Raw genomic sequence first — 23,649 nt, 5'->3', positions numbered from 1 at the left:
TAAGTTATTTTGTCTATTATAAATACCCAGACTAACTATAATTATAGGGCATATGAAGAAAGATGCTATCTGTATCCAGAGAAATAACTGATAAACACAAGTATGTATAGTGTGTATACTAGATTTGCAGTTTCATTAACAAACTTTTTTTTATTGTATTATGTTATGGAAATGCTTGTTTTATTCCATAAATTAAAAATTAAAAAAAAAAGACAAGTAAAGAACATGGAAGTAGCTCCTGTGTCTGTGATGGAAAAAGGAGGAGAGCAGGGAGAGGATGCCAGGCTTCCAAAAGGTGAAGGTTCTTCAGTTTGGAGTTTTAAGCAGAAAAGAAATTAGGTCAGGCCAGGTCAATCAAGCCTTAAAACTGATTCAACAAAGGTGGAGAGAAACTACCTGTTTCAACAAGGAGATTGTAGGATGAGAAAGAATTAACAAAAGAGTTTTCAAAAAGTAAACATTTATCTAAATGGTAGAACAAAGGGGAGGAAAAAAACCCTTATCTATTATAGAAAAGAGAATGTCATGGACTATTCTTTTATAAGGAAAACTTTTTTCTAAAATGCTAAACATCACATAGGTTTCACCTGATCCCTCTAGAGGTAAAAGCAAGAAGACTATACCCTATAGTGTCTCCTGGACTGGCAACAATTTTATCTAAGAAATTCTGGATTAGAACCGCTATGAGCTGATATTTAAGAGAGTCACTCACATCCAAGCCAATGGCATGTCCTGATCATGACAGCACCAGCTCCCAGGTAGAATGATCCCACACTTAACCGTCTGCAGAGCTGCTGAGTCTGGGGGCAATGCTTTCTTTTATTTGTAAAGCTAAAAACTCTAAGGATTACCCTAGAAAAATCCCTTAAATATGAAAGAAAAATAAATTAAATGAGGAATTATTCATTCCTTCCAACAACACACCTGAAGAGTAGAGTTAGGGTTCATCTAAGCTAGACATATAAGACTGAAGCAGTGAGATAGTTGGATAGCAAGAACCAGGGCTGAAAGATTTTAAAAGGAAATTAAAGCTTCAGTCCAAACATCAATAAACAAAGTTGATCACCTTAAAAAAACTTACACTAGGTAAAATATTTTCTATCTCTCAGTTTCTTCTTCAATTATTATGGGTTTTAAAGCTGTTGGTAGCAAGTTAATCATAAATGTATCCTTTTCTGCTCCTACCAAAAAAGGTTCCAGAATTCTGAAAGCTCTCACAACTTAAGAATTCACCATAATGGTGGCTAGTTTTAGCTTCTCCTTCTCTGTAACAGCTTTCAGAGACAGTTAATCTGAGTAACATTTATTGAGAAATTTAATCAAGGGAGGAGTTTAAAGTTTGCTTGGAATAACACAGAAGATTATGTTCTTTGTATGATTACTATACAGCCAAATATTTTAGGTTTGGATGTATCTTTTCTGAAAGAGGAAAGTAACTAGCCATTGAACAAAAGCAGTTATCAGTTCATCAGAACATGAATGTTAACCACGTACAAAGCAGTTAACATTCCACGTTCAAATATGTACTAAACTTAACTTTTACGTAAGGTCACATGCACACGAACCCCATTAAGTGTACTATTGATAAGCTTGTTTATAAACACAGTGTGCTATTAGGGATACCCCTCCATGAACAGATATGCTTTTTAAATATGACATTATTGCTACTTTGAAAGGTTTGACTAACTTCAAAAACAGGAGAAAAAACTACAATACCTTTGAAGTTGGGCCAGGGTTAACAGGAGGCTGAATAATTAAGAACACATTGTAAGTTTAGAAAAAAGGGGACAAATACCCTGAAAGCTACATGTGCATCGCTGAGAAGTGGTCCCTCTATTTCGACGATATTCATGCTTGCCTCTCCAGCCATCAGGTGCACGCTTGCTTCCATGCTCTCTACTGAACTCTGACATGCTGCACTCTCCCCTGGGTTTAGTGCTTTTGCAAGGGTGTCAAATGCCCTACAATGAGAGATCTCAAGTAGTGAGCAATGCCAAACTCCAGAACAGAAAGAAATACATGTAAAATTCGGATGCTAAAACTTTTGTATGGCATCATTTTAAAAATAGCACCTTAGGGCAAAACCTCCAATTTTCCCTCAGGCAACCATCCAAAAAGGCAAAGATTCATACATAAGGACACATTTTTTGTCAACTACATAAATGCTAAAAATACCATTAAACATCTAGAGGCCCCTTTAAAATATATCAATTAAAGGAAAAGATATTTCATAGAAGTTTCTCTTCAAAACCTGGGGTCACTGCATTTATTTTCCAGAGAAATTCTTCAGAAAGGTGTACAATAAGCTGTGTCAACTTTATTAGGAAGAGGGGAAGGAAGTAATCTTAAGTTAAAGTTAGAAAGCTCGAATACCATATATCTTGAACATATGGCAAAGTGCACAAATGATCTCATAAGGATTCAAGTCTGATACAGTGTTAGATTCAAGATACAATAAATATCCTCCGGAGGACACCTTTAATCATGGAAAAAAATAACAAAGTCTCTGTAGCACTGAATCATTCTAAATTATCTTACTCAATGCTGTGTGAGTTTTAAAAAGTATGGTGCGCACAGTTACACCTAAACATAAAATTATAATCATCTGAGATGCAGTGTCCATAAACTGTGGCTTAGAGAATACCAGAACCTTAAGGGCCTGGGCAAGCAATTAGCCCAAGTCCATACCTGATTCTTGAATCTCTTCTATGACTCTCAACCTCTGCTTAGAAACTTTCAATCTGTAAGTAAGGAGGATTTTGTTATCCTTTTTAGAGTTCAGTTTCTCAGGATCCATGGCCATGCTAATGTCTAGTTTCCAGGTGTTAGACAACAACTCCCAGAATAGCCCCAAGGATCCTAGATAGTAATTCCTAGAATCATCGTGATAGACCGTACTGCGCCATGAGATATGGGGGTGACATAATTGATATTTACTATACTTGTGCAGAATGATAATAGTACTAAAGTTAACCTGTGAACTTAATGTTGGAAAAATGCTTTGTCTGTTGCCCTATAAAGCAAATGGGCACTGGTCAGTGAGGGGAGAAACCACGGGGGACCCATAGGGGAATCTGTATGTGCCTTGACCAGCTCCCATCAAGGCTTGAGACGATCTAGAAGAGTGCACAAGCTGTGCTTGTCTCGATTGACCCCATCAAGACATAGGGGTAGCTGCCCTCCCCTTTTTCGCCCGCCCCTACAAGAAGGGTGATTAGGGAATGCTGTGGGAGTTGGTGTTCCCATTATCAGCAACTCTTCTGAGAAGATTAGACTAGAATAAAGATTATTAACCCCTCTGACGCTGTCTTCCTGAACTTCCTGTCTGACCAGACCAAGAGTGAACCTGTTAGAGGCTTGTAATAGCAATTTAGATTTGAAGATCTTTCCCATCCATTATGGAGTCCCAAACTCCAGTGCCTCCTGTGTATTATCTGTGAAACACAATCACAGAAAGCTTAATACCTGACTAGGGAGCATGTATCAAATGGGATAACACACATAAAATTTTTTCTAGATTGTAGAGCTAATAATAATGAGAATAATAACTGACATGGATTATTACATTTTTGAACAGCTCTAATTTTTAGGAAAGCGCCTCTCCTTTTCACTGAGCTCCAATCTGCCTTACTGGATTGATTCAATGGTCAGATTTTTAGCCCCTGATACCTATGAAATATAGCTCATCACTACTCCAAACGATTGCCCTTCAAAAAATCTAAATTATTGCACTCAAAAAATGCTATCATCTTCCTCTAAGTCTTCCTTTCTTCAGACTAAATGTCTCTTTTTGTGACCCTCAATTGCCCACCCTGTCTTTTTAGAGTACAGGGTCTTCCAGGGATGCTTAGGAATGGGAAATTCATTCAGCCACAATTGTATTAAGCACCTTAAGGCATGGTTTTCTCAATATTTTGAATGATACAGAGAAAGACATTAAAAGTCCCAATTAGCTCTTTAAACCCTTATGTATTGACATTGAACTTTTAAGTAAAAAACTGGACTTTAATAGTTGATTTTTAAAAACTAATTTTCAAAAAGAGATGAAAAAGAAATTTGAAAGGTTCTGCAGAAGTGCTATTGGTAAACCGGAAAAGATACTGTTTTTAAAACAGCCCCTTCTTCTCCCAAAAAAATATGATTAATGAAAACTTCTTAGAAAAACATTTTATTCCACATTGCCAAGAGACTGATACCCTTAAACATTTCCAGACATGACAGAAAAGAAAACTTGATCTGGGAGGTAAGACCTAGGTTTAAATCCTGAATCTGTCACTAATACCTACATGACCGTGGGCTAGTCCTTAACAATTCTGAATCTCAATTTTCTTCTCTGTTGGACTTGATGGCCTCTGAGGTCCCTTCCAGGGTTAAATCTATGATATTATGATGACTTTCCTTTCTACATATCCATATGGGCAACATGATATGGCTAATCAAGCATTCTAAAAGACTAGAACCTAATTATCACCCTGGAAAAATAAAACAACTCTTAAGGTATTTCCAGTGTTTCCCACATATATACTTCACTATCATCATCTACTGAAAAGGCTAATTTGTCATATTTGGCAATGCCGCACTACATGAAATTTTTCTCTAAATGCTCAATGTGCCTCATATACTATATATGTGTATAGTCTTCACAAATCTTTCAGAATACACTATATTGTTTCCTTGTGTACAATTTTTAAAATGAAATTTATTAATATGATTCTTGCTGAAAATACATCAAACAGTGATGCTTCCCTATTAATGGTCCAACAGAAGCCTTACCTTGTCACATCGCTGCTGGTCTGCACCTCCTGCTGCATGTCGGATAATGATGTGTCTCCATTACTTAAGCTTTCAATCATTGAGAGCTCAGGACTGCTTTGTGAAATGTCCTTCGTTTTGCCAAGATTTGCTAAGGATGTTACCACACTGGCCAATGTACTTAAATCTCCCTGACATGATTCAGCCTTTAAAAAAAAAATCAAAAGGAAATAATATGTATTAGTAACCTCCTCTTTCTAGTGTTCATGAGCTTCATGCTCTGAAATATACAAGTTTAGCTTCTGAAATGTAGAGAGAGACATTGTGGGGATTTGAGTTAATGAATGCAAATTCTAAATTAAAAATAACAGCCCCAAAGTTTTAGAAATGCTTCCCATATTTCATCTTAATGTACCAAAGAAAAAGACAGAAACTATCCCAGAATCTGAGAGATGGAATCTAACTGACATTTTATAAAGTGCCTCTTCGTTGATAACCTGTGAGGTAGTTAGCATGAGTATCACAATGCCCATTTTACAGATGAGGTCAAGTGACTTCCTAAAAGTCATATCACTATTAAATGTCTGAGATGGGGTTCCAAGTCCAAGGCTGCCTTAAGATGTCAGGGGCTATCCAGTCTAACCCATATCTGCACAAGAATCCTCTCTACAACACAGCTAGCAAATGGTAATCTGGACTTTTCTTGAAGACCTTTAAGCAGAGGTAAGCCCACTCCCTTTGCAGGAAGTCCATTCAACTTTTAGATTGTAAAGTTTTTCCTTACATCAAACAGAAATAGGATTCTCTCCTGCTTCCAGATCTATTGCTCCTAGTTTTGCTTTCTAGGACCAAAAAGAAAAAACAGGGTTAATCTTACTTCCACGTGCCAGCCTCTGGTGCAATGAAAAGGGCGATGAGCTTGGAGTCTGGTGATGTGGGTTTAAATGCTGGTTCTGTGAAACTCACTCCTGTGGCCTTGGGCAAAATGTTCATTTGCTCTGGTCCTCAACTTTCTGGTCTATAAAATGAGGGGACCAGACAAAATAACCTCTGAGGTCCCTTCCAGCTCTGGCCTTATGATATTATGATCTTATGTGAAGATGGCCATCGTGTCCTTCCCCTGTGCAAATCTTCTATTCTTCAGGTGAAATATCAACGGATCCTTAGGTGGCAAAAAATGCCCAATATTTATTTTACAGGAAAAGTCCTCTTAGGGTATAAAAAATCCTTATCTACAGACTGAAAAGGATGGTGGATTGGTATGTGTGTGTTTATGTATATGTACATGTGGGGTGTGTGTTTTGGGGAGGGGGATTGGGAGTAAATATGATCCTTGAAGAGCAAAGGGCTGATAAATTAATTCATATTTACCTTTCAATCTCTAGTCAAAAACCTACCAGACTTTGTTTTTAAAATCACATCTCAGCCTCAGTAGTCAAGGTGTTTGGGTTTTCCTCATTTATCAAAGAGAAAAATTCTGATTTCCTACTCTAAAAAACAGGGAGTGCTTATCTTGTTTCTACTGAACACAGACATCTTGTATACAACATTTCTTTCTGCTGAATTTTCAAGTTATTGCTGTCAAGGATTCTTAAAAAAAAGGAAGCATTTGGTTGTGTTTTTGCAACTACTAGTATAAGTAAATGGACAATGTGGGTACAATCAGTCATTTTTTAATACTAAGATATGCCCTATGTGAAGATGCCCAGTGCCATTTTGATGAAGGATTTGTTTACCTAATCACTACCTCCAGAAATAAACTTTCAATGGTGAATATCTTAAAATTTTAGTCCTGCAAACAAAGCTCATTTTCTAGCCAGCATAACAATTTTTTGCCTTTTTTTTTTAAAGGATATGCCTAGCTTAAACAATTTGGTTCATTCTACTTTCCTCTTTCCATCCTCCTCAAAGTCTTAGAGAATGAATTTTGCAATCTCTCTTCTAAACTGCAGTCACCTTGCAATACAATCACATCCAAATCTCATTTTCATTCCTTATTCAACTGTCAGTATTGCTTGGTATTTTGTGATAAGCAATATAAGTAGTTATTTCACATTCCAAGAATCTTTCTACTTGAGATATCGGTAATCATAAAGCATGGCGGCACTCTAAGAACTGTAGGAATGCAGAAGGAGCATTAACAAAACTTCACAGCTTTCATAACAAATGTTTTCACTTTCTAAATGGAAGTAAACTTCTCTTGTGGAGTATCAAACATTTTTATACCCAACTTACAGAATCCATTCACTGAACAAGCGTTTACTTATTAAACACTTACTCTGCGCTGGGTACCGGAGTAATAAAGGCAAAATGAGAAAGTTCCTGTCCTCAAGAAGCTTGCATTCTACTTCTAGAATACAACATTTAAACATATAAATCCATCATTTGAGGAGGGAGAGCCTACTAATATGAAGAAAGGCTTCCCTTGGAAGGTGACCCCTGAACTTTAGATCTAAAGGAAAATAAGCTTCCTAGATGCAGAAATAAATTGGAAGGATGTTCTATGCTTGCTGGACAGCCTGTAAGACAACATGGAGATGGGATTCGGGTAAAATGCAGAGTACATGAAGAGAAGGGGAGTAACATAAAGGAAAAATGGAAGGGTAGCCTACAAAAAGGATTCATTGCAAGTTGAGGAGTCAATATTTTATCTTAGGGGCAACAGGGAACCACTGAAACTTCTCAAGGAGAGCCTGGCCAGCCCATGGCTTTGAGAAGATCACATCGCAGCTGGAGGATGAATTTGGAACAAGATAAAATGGAAGAGAGGCTATTAGGAGGCTACAGGAAGAATCCAGGCAAGAGGTGAAGATGAAGCGAATCAGGGTATTGGCTGGATGAGTGGAGAAGTAAGTCTAAGCGATATTAACTCCAGTGATGCCACTGGGATCAAGTAGGAATTCTGCTATTTATCTCTTAAATCCCTTCATAAGCTGGCCCTAACCTCTCTTTTCATACTTATTCCTCATCACTTCTCTTCATATACACAGGGATCCAGCCAAACTGGGCTTCTATTGTGCCCATGGCCACACACAAGGCATGCAAGCCAACCTCACTGAAACAGCAAGGTGGTGTGAGGGAGAGACAGGAGGCAGCATGAGCCTCACAGGTCCAATCACACCACCATGATCACTACCTCCTTCAGACCCTGATGGGAGTCAACCCAGTACGCTGAATCCAAGAACCTCGGGAAAAGCAAAGCTTCCAGGCCAGCCCTTGGCTTACATTCTGAGAAGCAGGCCCTGTGCAGATGCAGCCTGGGGACTATTCCTCCCAAGCTACAGTGGCAGCTATGGCAGATCAAAAACACAAAGTTCTCATCACCAAAGTACTCAGCTCTGTCAAATGGTTCGATATCAGGAAGTGACAGGATTTTATCAGTGGAGAGGACCCCAAAGAAGAGGCATGACCACTAGCTTTGCTGCTACAAAGGCCCATGGAACCTTTTTATCTGAAACTTCCATGGGGTTTCTCCCCCATTAAAGTATGAACTCAGGGAGAGTAGGGACTACCCAACTTTTATATTTGTGTCCTCAATGCTTAGCACAGAGCTCTGCACACAGTGAGAGCTTAAGAAACATTTCATTCATTCTTTCCTCCCATTGACACCCCATCCGCAGACTCCATGCCTTTGCACTTGGCTGGCCCCCAGACCTGAAACACACTTCCTTTTCACCTTGATCCCAGAGTCCCTTGCTTCAAGGCAGAGCTTACATACTATCTTCTAAATGAAGTCTTTCCAACACCCCTTAACAGTTCATGCCCTTCCTCCCAAGTTATTTTCTCTTTAATGACCACGTATTTATTCTTTTTATATTTATTCTGCATATGTCTCTCTCTCATAAATATGTGTGTGTGTGTGTGTGTGTGTGTGCGTGCGTATGTATCTCCTTGTCTCTCCATCAGAATGAAAGTTCCTGAAGAACAGAGATTGTTTAGTTCTTCATACCTGTATCCCCAGGGCCTAACACAGTTCCTGGCATAGAACAGGCACTTAATAAATGCTTGTTGGTTGACTGATTAACCAATGATCTAAGACCAAACCTCCTGGGAAAACTGATGCCAAGATACAAATGTAATGGAAAATTCTCAAAACCTTGGCCAATAAATCTAAATTGGTCTTGAGTAGTTGCCCACTCACCTTGTCAGGGGTCATCAGCATGGCTGACTCTGATTTGATTCCAGACTGATGAATATTCACAAACATTCCAGAATCCAGCAGCCCCGCAGACCTGGTGTAACAAACAGGCACATCAGCCTCTTTCCTCTGGGAGGAAAGACAACCAAAAGCTATTGCACATGTACAGGCTTCCACACCACATCACACCACAGCACAGCACACCACACCATACCTGGTTGTTTCATTATCTGTTACAAAAGTTGGAGTTGCAGCCAATGGACTTCGAAGATCTTTTCGGATGTAAATTTTTTCTGTGGAAGCTGCACAATTGGAAGATTTCTCTCGTGACACTTCAATAGGTTTCCTTTCACATTGAACAGCTAGATAAAAAAAAAAAGTTAAACAGTTATATCATAACCAAGAATTTCTGAAACTATAAATGCAGAAGAGGTGGTCACAATGGGGAAAATGGTTAACATAACTGAAACTGACAGAGAACCCCAAAACATAAGAAATTAGCTTCAAATTCCTCCCCTAAAGAATGCAACAAAGTTGTCTTAAAACAAATTTACTCAAACATAACAACTTAATTTGAAAATATGAGGGGTAAGGGAAAAAAGAGAAATCAGATAAGGAGACAGAAAAGAAGTAGTCTGAGAGCTGGGAGAACCAGGAGGGAGTACTATCTCCCAAGCCAAGGAAGGATATGGTATAAAACAAAGAGGGTGGCCAATAGTGGCCAAATGCTCACAATAGAGTCCAGAATGAGGACAGAGAAAAAAAGACTGAGGATTTAACAGTATGGGGGTCACTGGTGACTTTTTTGGGTGGAGGGGGGAGTTTTCAGCAGACAAGGGAAATTATAAAGGGCTGAAAAATGAGTGTGAGACAAGACATTTCCAGCAATGGGCATGGGTTATTTTTTTTCCCGATACATTTGTCAGAAAAGGGAGAAGAGACATGGGATAGTAGTTCCAGCAAAGGAGCTGAGAGAGGGTAAGGGAGAGAAAAAGATAATGACAAGTGTTGAGGTAGAGAAGAAATTAGGTAAATCAGGTCAAATGGCATCTATCTGAGGCCATGCGAAAGCCACTGAAGTGGATGGAAGCATCATTCGCTTTAACTATGGGGCTAAAGCTATGGTTGGGGTTTGAGAAGAGATGAAAAGATCTGGAATATTTGCTATAAGGAATAAAAGAGGATCAAGGAATGATGACTAAGAAGGTTGCTGAGCCCAACTGAGGTGATGTACCATAAATTTACAGAGGGTAAAATCAGTATGGTCTTGAGTCTATTTTTCCAGTGATGTTTACTCTCAGAAATAGGGGAATTAGATGGCTGAATTACCCAAGGTTGGGTATTAACAAGAAGGGAAAAGGTGACAGGTGGAAAAGGGTGGTTATCTTGAATAGTTGCTAGTGAATGACCAAAATGGCAACCAGGGGAATCGAGATTGGGTATAAAGGCAACTGAAGTGAGACTTGGGGAGACAGACCAGGCAGCAACGGGAAGCATCCAAGAGCCAGAGGCCAGGATCATAGGGAAGAGTGTGAATTTTAGAGGGAAGAAAAGGGAAGAAGTAAAAAAATATGTCACAGTAAGACCATAGCACTTCTAGGTTCAGCAATTCTAAGTTTCATATGCTAAGGACATAGAAGATATGTGGTCAAAGCAGGGCCTAGAGCTGGGTGCATTAAGGAGTAATGAGGCCTGGGTGCTGAAAAGGGTTCTTTGACAAGATGAATACTGAAGTCCCTAAGGAAAATGAGAGGAGATGGATTGGAGAGGAAGACTCAGCCAGGTGCTTGTCACTAAGGAAGATGGGTAGGAGACCTAGAAGTGAAACATCATGTAAGTAAAAAAGCAAACTGGATGTATAACATGATAGCATTGACCCTGAAGGTGGGATAGAACAGAAAAATAGTTTAGAAAAGATAACAGGATGACAAGGAGTACAGAAACTCTTCCTCTTGGACTTGGGGTCAAGAGACAGTTGGGGAAGAGTGAGAAAATGATACCTTATACCTGCATGTTGTCTCCATAAGAATGTCAGCTCCTTGAGGGAAGGGACAGTTTGGTTTTGTCTTTCTATCCCCAGCACCTAGTACATAGTAGGAACTTTAATAAATGCTTGCTAATTGACACTTTGTCCACATCACTGTTAGGAGCTAAGGGAGACAAATATGACTTGGTCCCTGCCCTCATGGACCTTATAGTTTAAAAGGGATTTCAAGAACTATGCTATTTTTATGCAGAAACCACATGTCAATTAAAGCAAGAAGCTTGGAGTGACCAAGTAGAAGTTTAAGGGTAGAGCGGAGCTTAAGAACAGAGGCGAGCCAAGATGGCGGCTGGAAAACAGGGACCTGCGTAAGCTCCCCGCCAGGTCCCTCCAAAAACCTATAAAAATGGCTCTGAACAAATTCCAGAACTGTAGAACCCACAAAATAGCAGACGGAAGCAGGGCTCCAGCCCAGGACAGCCTGCATGGTCACTGGGTAAGGTCTATCGCACATGGAGCTAGGAGCGGAGTGCAGCAGAGCCCAGGGTGGGCCACCCGAACCAACCAGAACGGAAGCTGGGCAGAACAGGCCCTAGTGCCCTGAATCAGTGAGCTGCAGCAGTTACCAGACTTCTCAACCCACAAACACCAAAGACAACAGAGAAGGTTAGTGGCAAAAGAGGCTGGGACAGAGTGAAAGGAGTTCATGGTTCGGCCACCACCCAGGGGGCTGTGGAGGTGGTGCAGCTCTGAGGACAGAACTACAGCAGCAGTTGCTTCCAGCTCCAGGCCCACCTGGTGGGAGGAGTTAAGTGGCAGATCACAGCTGGAGTGCAGAGCCTGCTTAAGATCTGAGTCGCAGTCTAGGTTGGCAGTTCTTGGGGGAGGAGTAGCACTGGTGTGGCAGACCTTGCTGTGTAGAAATAACTCTGAAAACAACAGCGCAACCCCTCAAGCTTGGGACAAAGTACTATATACTCTACAAGCTGTTATTCCCCAACGAAAAACTCAAGAGTCAAGTAAGCTGGCTGGGAACATGGCCAGGCAGCGAAAATGGACTCAGATTCAGACTCAGACTTTGGAATCTTTCTTTGGTGACAAACAAGACCAAAACATACAGCCAGAAAAAGTCAACAAAGTCAAAGAGCCTATATCAAAAGCCTCCAAGCAAAACATGAACTGGTCTCAGGCCATGGAAGAGCTCAAAAAGGATTTGGAAAAGCAAGTTAGAGAAATAGAGGAAAAATTGGGAAGAAAAATGAGAGTGATGTGAGAAAACTATGAAAAACAAGTCAATGACTGGCTAAAGGAGACCCAAAAAAATACTGAAGAAAATAACACCTTAAAAAATAGACTAACCCAAATGGCAAAAGAGCTCCAAAAAGCCAATGAGGAGAAGAATGCCTTGAAAGGCAGAATTAGCCAAATGGAAAAGGAGGTCCAAAAGACCACTGGAGAAAATACTACCTTAAAAATTAGATTGGAGCAAGTGGAAGCTAGTGACTTGATGAGAAATCAAGATATTATAAAACAGAACCAAAGGAATGAAAAAGTGGATGACAATGTGAAATATCTCATTGGAAAAACCACTGACCTGGAAAATAGATCCAGGAGAGAGAATTTAAAAATTATTGGACTACCTGAAAGCCATGATCAAAAAAAGAGCCTAGATAGAATCTTTCAAGAAATTATCAAGGAGAACTGCCCTGATACTCTAAAGCCAGAGGGTAAAATAGAAATTGAAAGAATCCACAGATCGCCTCATCAAAAAGATCCCAAAAAGAAGGAATATTGTCTCCAAATGCCAGAGTTTCCAGGTCAAGGAAAAAATCCTGCAAGCAGCCAGAAAGAAACAATTTAAGTACTGTGGAAACAGAATCAGAATAACACAAGATCTAGCAGCTTCTACATTAAACAATTGAAGGGCTTGGAATACGATATTCTGGAGGTCAAAGGAGCTAGGATTAAAACCAAGAACCACCTACCCAGCAAAACTGAATATCATGCTCCAAGGCAAAATATGGATTTTCAATAAAATAGAGGACTTTCAAGCTTTCTCAGTGAAAAGATCAAAGCCAAAAAGAAAATCTGACTTTCAACCACAAGAATCAAGAGAAGCATGAAAAGGTAATCAAGAAAGAGAAATCATAAGGGACTTACTAAAGTTGAACTGTTATGTTTACATTCCTACATGGAAAGATGACGTGTATAATTCATGAGACCTCAGTATTAGGGTAGCTGAAGGGAATATACATACATACATACACATATATATACACATATACATACACACAAATATATATATATATATAAAATATGTATATGTATGTGTATGTGTATGTGTGTGTGTGTATATCTATATAGATAGATAGATAGATAGAGGGCACAGGGTGAGTTGAATATGAAGGGATGATATCTAACAAAAAAACAAAATTAAATTAAGGGATGAGAGAAGAATATATTGAGAGAGGGAGAAAGGGAGAGATAGAATGGGGTAAATTATCTCACATCAAAGTGGCAAGAAAAAGCAGTTCTGTTGGGAGGGAAAAGGGGACAGGTGAGGGCGAATGAGTGAATCTTGCTCTCATTGGATTTGACCTGAGGAGGGAATAACATACACACTCAACTGGGTATCTTACCCCACAGGAAAGAAGGAGGAAGGGGATAAAAAAGTGGGGATGATAGAAGGGAGGGCAGATAGGGGGAGGAGGTAATCAAAAGCAAACACTTTTAAAAAGGGAGAAAACTGGATAAAGGGGGATAGGATAGGAAGGAGCAAAATATAGTCTTTCACAACTTGAGTATTGTGGAAGGGTTTTGCATAACGATACACATGTGGCCTATGCTGAATTGCCTGCCTTCTTAGGGAAGGTAGGTAGGGAGGGAAGAGGGGAGAGAATTTGGAACTCAAAGTTTTAAAAGCAGATGTTCAAAAAAAAAAGTTTTTGCTTGCAACTAGGAAGTGAGATATACAGGCAATGGGGCATAAAAATCTATCTTGCCCTACAGGAAAGTAAGGGAAAAGGGGATGGGGGGGAGTGGGGTGACAGAACTGAGGGTTGACTGGGGAATGGGGCAATCAGAATATATGCCATCTTGGAGTGGGGGAAGGGTAAATAAATAAATAACAAGAAGAAAAAAAAAAGAACAGAGGACAATCCTAAAGATTATGATGGAAGGAACTAAGGATGGTGTTAGTCACAAAAAAGTAAGATTTGTGCAGAGGTTTGGGGAAGGAGGGACAATAGCAGGAAATCTATCTTCAGGTGCTTAAAGAACTGTCATGTTGAAAAGGAATTAAGATTTATCCTGTTCAGTGCCAGAGGGCAGAGCTATGACCAATGGATAAAAGCAGAAGGGAGATTTTTGGCTTCATAAAGAACACCTGGGGATAGTCTGCAAGGGAGGAAAATGTGACCTATTATACCAAGTGTGGCAGATAGTACAACATGTTCAACAAGGGCTCAGAAGATTTGCTTGTAGTACCTGTATATTTCTAGGCAAGGCACTTCCCTGTCTAGGCCTTGGTAGCTCTTAAATGAGGACACACTAGACAATTGCTAAGACCTCTTTTAACTCCAGCATTCTATGACTTATGTGTGTATATAAATTCTCTCAGACTCAGGGTAACCTCAGAATGTAAAGGGCTCTCTTGTATTCTTCCTGTCACTACAAGCATCCAAGCAGAGGCTACATGGTCACCTAAAAAGGATATTGCAGAGGAAGTTACTGTTTGAGCTAGGGGGTTGGATTACATGACATTTAAAGTCCCTTCCTAATCTAAGATTCTAAGATTCCAAAAACCCCAGCTTTGGATAGTGGGAGATTTCTGACAAGTGTCTGACATGTTTGACCAGTTTTACCCATGGTCTTGAAAAACTTCCCACTTATGTCATAGGAAAGGGTTAAAAATAATACATGCTTATAAATCATTCCAATATTACAAGGTGCTATTTTTAGAAATTAATGACTACCATTCATCTTTTAATCAGCATTCAAGAGGAGGAATAGCTAACAGTCATAGAGTTAGGCTCTTAATATCAGGTTTATGTTTGCAAAGTCAATAAATTCAATTCAGCAAATATTTATCAAGCACCCACTACGTGCAAGACACTATGCTGGAGAAAATAATTTCTGTGCTACTGCAGAACAAATTTCTAGTTATTTTCATACACTAACTGAATGCTGAAACCTTTAAGATAAACCTGAACCATGTAAGCTGGAGGTCTCTCCATATGTTATCACAAATAAATAATCTAAAATTCAGCTTTTATAAGACTATCCACAGTTACTTTTCTACTCATTTCTATTACAATTTATGCTTATACATACAGTCTTGTTTCATTCCAAATGCAATGCATCTCTGTAACCTGCAGTATTGACAACGGTTTCGGTGGTGTTTGTTGATAATACAGTCCTTTGATCCTCGACATGAATATACTAAATTTTTTCGGATACTCCTTTTAAAAAATCCCTTGCATCCTTCACAGGTTACTGCTCCATAATGACGACCTAAACACAAAAGCATACGGTTCCCTTAAAATCACTGTTATGCCTTTTAAAAAGAGAGTTTGACAACTAAAATATTGATAATAAAATGTTTAAAATATTGAGTTTAGTATACAAAATTTCATTATTTGTATAAAATAGATACTTATGATAAAAAGACCATAATATGATCTTCAAATTAGATCAATAAATATCAATAAATACTTTACTAATAATTCTTTGGCACTATTGATTTAGTCATATATTGTTACATAATGGCTACTGGGTCATAAAATTGAATGTGAAAAAGAAAAGATACCCTCTGGTACTTGAAATAAGGGAAAAAAAGAGTTAGCACATGGTTTCAAAATAGCTAAGTTCTACACATATTAACATCATGATTCATCATCACAAATGTACCATTTTAGGACAAAAATGTATATTCCCCAGTCCATCTGAATAATTTATAATACAGATAAGGACATAATGAAAAAATGTAACATTTCAGAACTTCAATGCGCCCCAGGCCTCATCCCTCAGGGTATTCTCTCTACTAGTGCGGACTGTATTCCATCCTCGCTCTGTGGTCATGTTTGATTCCTATCTGACTCTTCCCAAGTCTTCTGGAGCATCTATCCAGTATGCTAGAGGCCTTCCTCTGGTTCTCTTAACATTTTGTGGGTACTAATACAAAAGCTAAGGATGTTCATTACCTCTATCCTCCCTCATTCTCTACATAACTGGCACATACGCTTTTCTAACCAGACATATCCTTTATGATGTCTTTTATCCCCAAGTTATCCATGGTAAAAAGCCAATTTTGTCTATATGCACATTTTTTTTGGAGAAGAATCTAGGATATCCAGTTTGAAATGTCCAGCAAGTAGTTGGACAGGTGAGACTGAAAGCCCTGGAGAGAAGCTGGAGATGCACATACAGCTCTGTGAATCATCAGCAGAGAGGTGATAGTTAAATCCATGAGAGCTACTTGATGTCATCCAAAAAAAGTCTCTGGAGAGAGGAAAGGGACCAGAACCGAGCCTTGGGAATCCTCCACAGTTTAGGAAAAGCGGATGATGAGCTAGTCATGAAGACTGAGAAAGAGAACCAGTGTTACAAAGACACAGGCAGGAAACAGTAGCCAGGAAGACTGGGTATTCGAGGAGGATTGAGAAAAGACCATCAGATTTAACAATGAAAAGATCATTGGTAACTCTGGAAAGACTTGTTTCAGCTGACGGACAAAGCCAGAAGCCAGACTGCAAAGGGCTGAGGAGAGGAAATGGAAGCAACAAATTGAGACAATTTTTTCTGGAAGTTTGAGAAAGCAGAGATCTGAAGGTGACAGCATGAAGTGATGGTAATATCTAATGATAGGGATGGGGAATTTTTGGAGGCTGTAGGGAAGGAACCAATAGATGGGGAAAGACTAAACATTAGAGAGAGGGATGAAAGAAAAAAAAAGTCATCAATAAAATGTTTTGTTTGTAATCATGATATACAGGGTTAGGAATTTTTAAGCCTTTGTTCTGATTTATTGATTGTAAACCATCTTATCCAACATATTTATTGCCATCCATCCTTGTGGACAGTTGATTACTGACATGACTGGCTATCAAGGTTGATATTGATTTGGTCTGGAGGATCCTGTTGAGTTCTTATAGAATTTCATTACCTCTTTACCCTCTAAAACAGATGCTGTAACAGCATGTATGGTTAGTCTGTTAACGTTTATCATAAGCAAAGCAAGACAAGATCACTAAGTGTTCCATGAAATGATGTTTCTTGTTGCCTTTGGGCACATGATGAAACCAACTCCTCTCTCCAAGGCAAATCTGAGAATATTCCTTCAAATTAATTGCAACTTCTTTATGTCTTCTGGCTTCCATTTACAGCAAAAAGACCAGCACTCACCAAGAATATATCAAAGTCACTGGTCATTGGGCAAAGATCACACATGAGTTCAAACAGGTATACTGATGTTTGTAGACAAGTAAAGGGCTGTGTGACTCTCAGCATGTTCTGCCTTAGTCACTGCTGAACAGGAGGTACAGGGGGGCACAGCATAGCATGGAAGATTGCTTCCTGTTTTTGTCAAGAACCAAGGTTACCTCTGTACCACAATGATGATATTCATTCATTTATTAACAGTGGCCTCTTCCTGGGGTGCACAAGACTAAAAAGCTAGCATGATTCTATCAAGTTTTATTTTTGTGTTTTTATTATTTGTTTTAACAAAAAAAAAGGGAATAAATCGAATTCTTCCACACAATGAAGTTAAATATCAATGTAATACAAAAAATAAAATCTCTAATTCTTATCTCTATCCCTGGACAACTGAAATATTTTCTAATAAAATCAGTCATGAAATGCTACTACTTACTTAGACATGGAAAAACAAATAATGCATTTTTATCTATGGTGGTTAGATGGGCATGCCTGATTGTAGGTTGATATAATCACTTTTTAATTTCATAACGTGAAAAACAAAACTAATAACACTTAGACAAACCAAAAGCATTCACCATAATGTGTAAAATAAGCAGGGTAATCTATACCAGGAATTTCTAAGGATCCTTCCTATTCTAAAATATCATTTTAATAAAATAATAATTTAATAAGCCAGAATTTAGCAGAATCCTGACTTTCTGCAAGACCAACTCACAATCCACTATGTGAATGAAGGAAGATTAAGTTGGTCCTTGGTTTTTATGTAACAAATATGAAAGGAACTATATGAGTTCAGGGTAGATGAATCATTATTAATATCATATACAAAGAGATTTCTACTTTCTATTCTCTACATCTATATAGAGTATCAATAAAATGCTTCCTTTCCAATGATTTAGTGATTCATTCCTATTAAAATCTTCTGAAATGACTCTCTGTAGAATATTTGGCATATCTATTTGCCATGACAACTCAAACACTAAATGATAATTTATTCTGCCATATCTGGCAATAAAGAAAGGCAGAGCATTCAATTTAATTGAACAAACCCATATCAAATGCCCACTTAAGTAATTAAGTACCAGGCACTCCAATTACCACAGAATAAGAATTGCATTAGTAGTAGTTAGAAATGGAAAAAGATGAAAAATTAAAAGTATCTGTATCTACCAAATTCTATGTTACTAGCACAAATAAGAAATTTTAAAAATATACTGCCTAACAAGACCAATGTATAGAGCAATGCCCAAGGAGAGCTGTTTAAAATCTTACAGTGTTTTTAATGGAGATTAAATGAGCAGCTAAATAACTTGTGTGGCTTTTTTTAAAGGGAGGATGGAATTTAGAAAATGGGGGGAGGGGAGGGGAGAGGGAGGGAGGGAGGAAAAGAGGGAGAGAGGGAGAGAGAGAGAGAGAGAGAGAGAGAGAGAGAGAGAGAGAGAGAGAGAGAGAGAGAGAGAGAGACTCATCAGAAAACATCCTCAAGAGCCTTTTTCAACTCCTGATCTTTTTTGCGGCGGGGGCGGGGGGGGGGGGGGAAGCAACTTGCCCAGGGTCACACAGCTAGTAAGTGTCTGAGGACGGATTTGAACTCAGGTCCTTCTAACTCCAGGGCCAGTGCTACAAATAAACTTTTAATGCACCCTTAGAAGACATAATCTAAGAATGTTCACCTTCCTGGGAACACAGACAACCAGAGGAATGCTGGAACTACCACGTGAAACTTGAAACGACCCCCAAAATGCTATAGGTGGTAAACAGTCATAGTCTATATAGACTCCTGTTTTCCTCTTCTACTTTGCAAAGAGAAATGTTTATGTTTGTTATGTTTGTCAACTTCAAAATAACAGGAAATTTTTTTTTAATAAAGGGCACACATTTTAAAAAAATTTCACCTTCTACAACTTTTCCTCCTCTTATTTAAAAAAGTTTAAATTATTTTTCATATTTCTTTGATTAATGAATTTTTGTATACCTAGTTAACTATAAATCATATTGGATGCAAGTAGAACTGTAATGAGAAAACATTTTTAAAGTGCAACCTTTAGAAAAATCCAATCAACTTTCTTAGATTACTTTTAAAACAGATGACCATGAAATGATATAATCCTATTTTTAGCTATAATAAAAAAAAGTACTACTTAAGCAAATAAATCAAAAGATGCTATGGATGCTATATAAAGATTACTTTAATAAGAAACACAGCCCAAGGTCAAGTTTTACAAATTGTTTAATAAAAAATTTACCTGATGCTTTATCTCCACACACTACACATAGATCGAAAACTTTATTTGGTGTCTGGTCTGAGGAAGAATGATCTGTTAAAATCTAAGAAAAAAAACATTTTTGTTACTTAGCAATTTTCTCTCTACATTAAAAAAATTAAAAAAAAAAAAACCATCCGCCCCTACCCTGGTTATTGTCCTTGAAATCTAGTATACACTCTGAAGATCACTTTTTTAAAATTATTTTTCACCAGCCTTAAATTGCTTCTGTTAAGATGAAGAATACAATATGGGTTTGTTCAATTATCAAGTGATCTTGAATAGTTTTAAGAAGAAAATCTTTAAAATTATCTTTACTTGTCATGAAAATTAAAGATTTCTGCCTAAAATAACAAAGAGTTGGTTTTAAGTAAACTGTTCTTACACACTCAGCAGTTAAGCCTCAGCTAACAATATCCATGCATAATGACACAAACTGTTATCATAAAATAAGAGTAATAAATTATCTTTGGTATTGATCTCTGAAGAACTCAGAGTAATGATACCTTGTGGGGGCGGGGGTCTGTATTGCATGATTACATAACACAAACCTTGTATCACTCTAAAGGAAGAGGAGTTTGAATCTAAGCTCACTCCTCCTTCCTTCAGGGAGGGCCTCCCAGGGCTCTGAAAAGCCAAAGCTGCTTTCTCTAACATCCCAATTCTCCCTTGTCCTTCAGAGAACGTGGGCCAGTGAATTACCGAAATACTAAAATAAACTGTTGGATCACATGAATTTAAGATTTTTAATTTAAAATTGCTCAGAACTAAAAACATCCTTCATTTTACATAAATACAGCACAGAAAGCATTTTATATTCTTCAAAGAATTTTCAAGCAGGTTATCCCATCAAATCCACAGAATAACCTCATGAGGTGGATATTAACAGATTTTATTATTCTTGTTTTACAAATGGGGAAACTGAAAAAGAGTGAAATGCCCATAGTCTCAGAGATTATTCGGGGTGTTATCAGCATTAGAATCCAGGTCCCCTGGTGCTTAGAGCCTATGTTCTTTCTACTAAATTGTCAGTAAAGTCGGTGGAGACACAAATATCATTTCCATTTTCTCGCCAGGGAAACTAAAGCATGAACTAACAGTTTAACAAGTGACTTTCTGATGATGATGCAAATCTTTTCTGGGCCACTAATACAGAAAATATTACAAAACATAATGTCAATATTTAAGATTAAAAGAAAAGAAATACATTTAGGGAAAATATCAGAACTATATCAGAAAATAATTTTTAAAAACCCTTAGTTTCTATAAAGTATGTAACTATAAGCCAAAAGCCTATTTCTGAACAGATCAGTGGTCTAAGGATGTGAACGGATCACTTTCTAAGGATAGAATGCAAATTGTTTAATGACAGGAAAATATGAAGAATTTCCCCAAAATTAGAGAAATGAACATCAGAGTAATTTCAAGAAAGCATAATCGGCCCTCTAGAGAAGCAAAAACAAGAAAAAAAAAAAAAGGTGAGATAAAATGGCTCAGCTCCAAGGAAAGGGGTACTCAGTTATACCTCAGTATCATGCTGTTGGTTGTGGGCATCTCTGCAAATATTTCAGCAAGCTTACTACTGCAGCAAAAACAGCCAAAATAAGCATACCTTACTAAAGCTTGACTCTAAAATACCAAACATAGTGGTTCTCTAGGTTTGTAATCCCAAAAACAAAAAGCAAAAACCTTCTTCCACTCACCTTTCTGAGGCTTGGGCACCCAAGGTGACCCTAGGTTACTCCAAAGTGCCCTGATGGAGAACAAGATCAGACGGGTCCCACCCTGTGAACATGGACCTGGTGATAGCCCAGACTAGTCAAATACAAGGCAGCTCATGCCCTCTCTCAACTGGCCACTTAGAGATACACTCACTGTGACAACCCAAGAAACAAAGAAAGCTATACTATATCTTTCTGCCTTATCCATTCTCTTTCCATTTCTGAAAGTGAATAAAAAGTGGAGCTTGCAGTGCTAAGAAACAGGCCATTTTAAAACCATCTGCCCACATCTACTGCTGGTGAAACTCTGAATGTGCAACTAAGGGGTACCACAACACACAAAATGCCAGGCCTGGAGTCAGGAAGACCTGAGTGCAAATCCAACCTTAGACCCTTGACAAGTGAGTGGTGGGACCCTGGGCAAAGCACTTTACCTCAGCCTCAGTTTCCTCATCTGTAAACTGAGGACAGTCCTAGCACCTGCTTCCCAAAGTTGTGGTGAGGATTAAATGAGATAATATTTGTAAAGAGCTTAGCATAGTACCTGGCACATGTTACATGCTACACAAATGTTGGTTATTATTAGGATTATTATTATCCAATGGCCAACAAGAAGACCTCCTAGAGAACTAAACTGGCTTCACCCTGACATCTGTGTTAGAAGTTGCAGACAAAAGGAATGATGAGAGGCAAGCACAGCAGTTGCCAGTGTCATTCTACCACACAGGCCTTTGGACCATCTTGTACTGCTGGGCAGGTGAGCCCAATATCGGGTGTAGGGGATGAAGCAGTAGGAAAAATTCTACGAATAACTTGATGACACCCTACAAATTAAACCAGCATCCACTTTGATCCTCCATGACTTTAATGCAAAAAGGAGTCTGAACAAGGATAGAAAAGAAAGTACAAGAGAGTAAGGAATGAGAGAGGCTTAAGGATTGTGGGTGGCAGATGTCTCAGGTCTAAATATGAATATTTTCTCTGAGAAAATAGCTACAAAATGCCAAATAATTTCACCAAAAAATGGAATTAATTATATTGACAGGAAAGGACTCATAAGCAATGTGGAAGTCTTTCTTGAATCAGTGGTCTGTATAAAGTCAGACAGCTCTAATGCAAAGATCACAATTAATACAAAACTAGAAGACTAGAACATGATAAAGATGTCATGCAATTAAAACAACTGCAAACAGATGCAGTGAAATAAGTGACTAATGATAAAAAAAAATGGGGAAAAGACAAAGGAAAAGACATCAGCACTAACAGTGACAATTTTATTCAGAAGTCTGACTCATGAGAATGAACTGCCATCACAAGAAAAACCAAAAAGCCTAAACTACCTCTGCCAGAAAATACTTTATCTCTTTGCAAAAGAGGAAGAATTGGCTACCACTGGGAAAGAAAATTAGCCTAAAATGTAAACCCATGTGTAAAACTAACAGATGAAGACAGGTAAGGAACCGAAGCAGTAGGACTCCATGAAACAGGTATAAGCCATGAAAGGAAAAGCAAGTTTGGTGAGAAACCCAACTAATCCAAGGGCATTTTAGGATCACACAGGGACAAGAAGAGATAGAAAATGGAAAAAAGTTGCAATACAACATATAACTTTTTCCCACTCAAGGAAGAGGGTCCCATCATGCTGGACCTCTACCCGTACCATTCTTGATGTGCTTCCTGATGAAAAGAAAATGGCACTAGAGAAAACAAACAAACGTGGGTATAACAGCAGGGTTGGACAAATTATGTACTTCTGACAAGCACGGGAAGGAGCCAAATTTACTGGAGGGCAGCTTTAGACAGTACTTTTCCCTCTACCAAGTCAAATACTTTTATTTTAAAATCATCAAAGACCAAAAGAAAGCAGTAGGAGCTCACAGCCACTAAACACATTACATGGAAAAACTGTGGTTGGTCCAAGAATATCAGCTGGTGAAAACCTGTCTGTTGAACAGCCTTTACAAAGCCCTCTGAAGGCTAACCTTAACACACATGGAGATCACTCTCAAAAAAATTTTGAACAGATGGAAAAATAATCATATATAGATGAGAATGACCTACACACATCAAAAACATCTAAGATTCTTCAAAAGACACTAGATAAGCCTTGTCTGATGACTGGTTATTAATATCAAGCGAGACATTAGTCAGAAAGATGTGCTCAGCAATGGTGTTCATTTCTGTTGTAGAAGAGCCCTCATAGAGAGCATAAAGTCAAAGGAATCTCTATAGCTGATGAGAACCAAGACTTCTTAATGTGGGGTCCATTAACTTCTTTTTCTAAATATTCTGATAACTATATTTCAAAGGAGGCTGAGAAGAATCAGTCAGCCAGTTAGGAGGAAAACTGAA

At 38.4% G+C, this 23,649-nt stretch overlaps 1 protein-coding gene across 3 annotated transcripts in view; it reads right to left on the bottom strand.

Annotated features, from left to right (window-relative positions):
- The window catches only part of NR2C1 (nuclear receptor subfamily 2 group C member 1), a 97,167-nt gene that overhangs the window by 29,823 nt on the left and 43,695 nt on the right, over positions 1–23,649 (bottom strand). For all 3 annotated transcript variants that reach the window (XM_036761503.1, XM_036761506.1, XM_036761504.1), the window contains exons 4-9: positions 19,559–19,640; positions 15,207–15,386; positions 9,105–9,252; positions 8,894–8,984; positions 4,774–4,958; positions 1,796–1,961 (exon numbers count right to left, since the gene is read on the bottom strand). In XM_036761503.1, coding sequence (XP_036617398.1) covers positions 1,796–1,961; positions 4,774–4,958; positions 8,894–8,984; positions 9,105–9,252; positions 15,207–15,386; positions 19,559–19,640 — 852 coding nt within the window. The remainder of the gene's footprint in view (positions 1–1,795; positions 1,962–4,773; positions 4,959–8,893; positions 8,985–9,104; positions 9,253–15,206; positions 15,387–19,558; positions 19,641–23,649) is intronic.

The sequence above is a fragment of the Trichosurus vulpecula genome, chromosome 5, assembly GCF_011100635.1.
Source record: "Trichosurus vulpecula isolate mTriVul1 chromosome 5, mTriVul1.pri, whole genome shotgun sequence".
NCBI lineage: Eukaryota > Metazoa > Chordata > Mammalia > Diprotodontia > Phalangeridae > Trichosurus > Trichosurus vulpecula.
The sequence above is the reverse complement of the archived record's forward strand: the minus strand, read 5'-3'. Positions and strand labels throughout refer to the sequence as shown.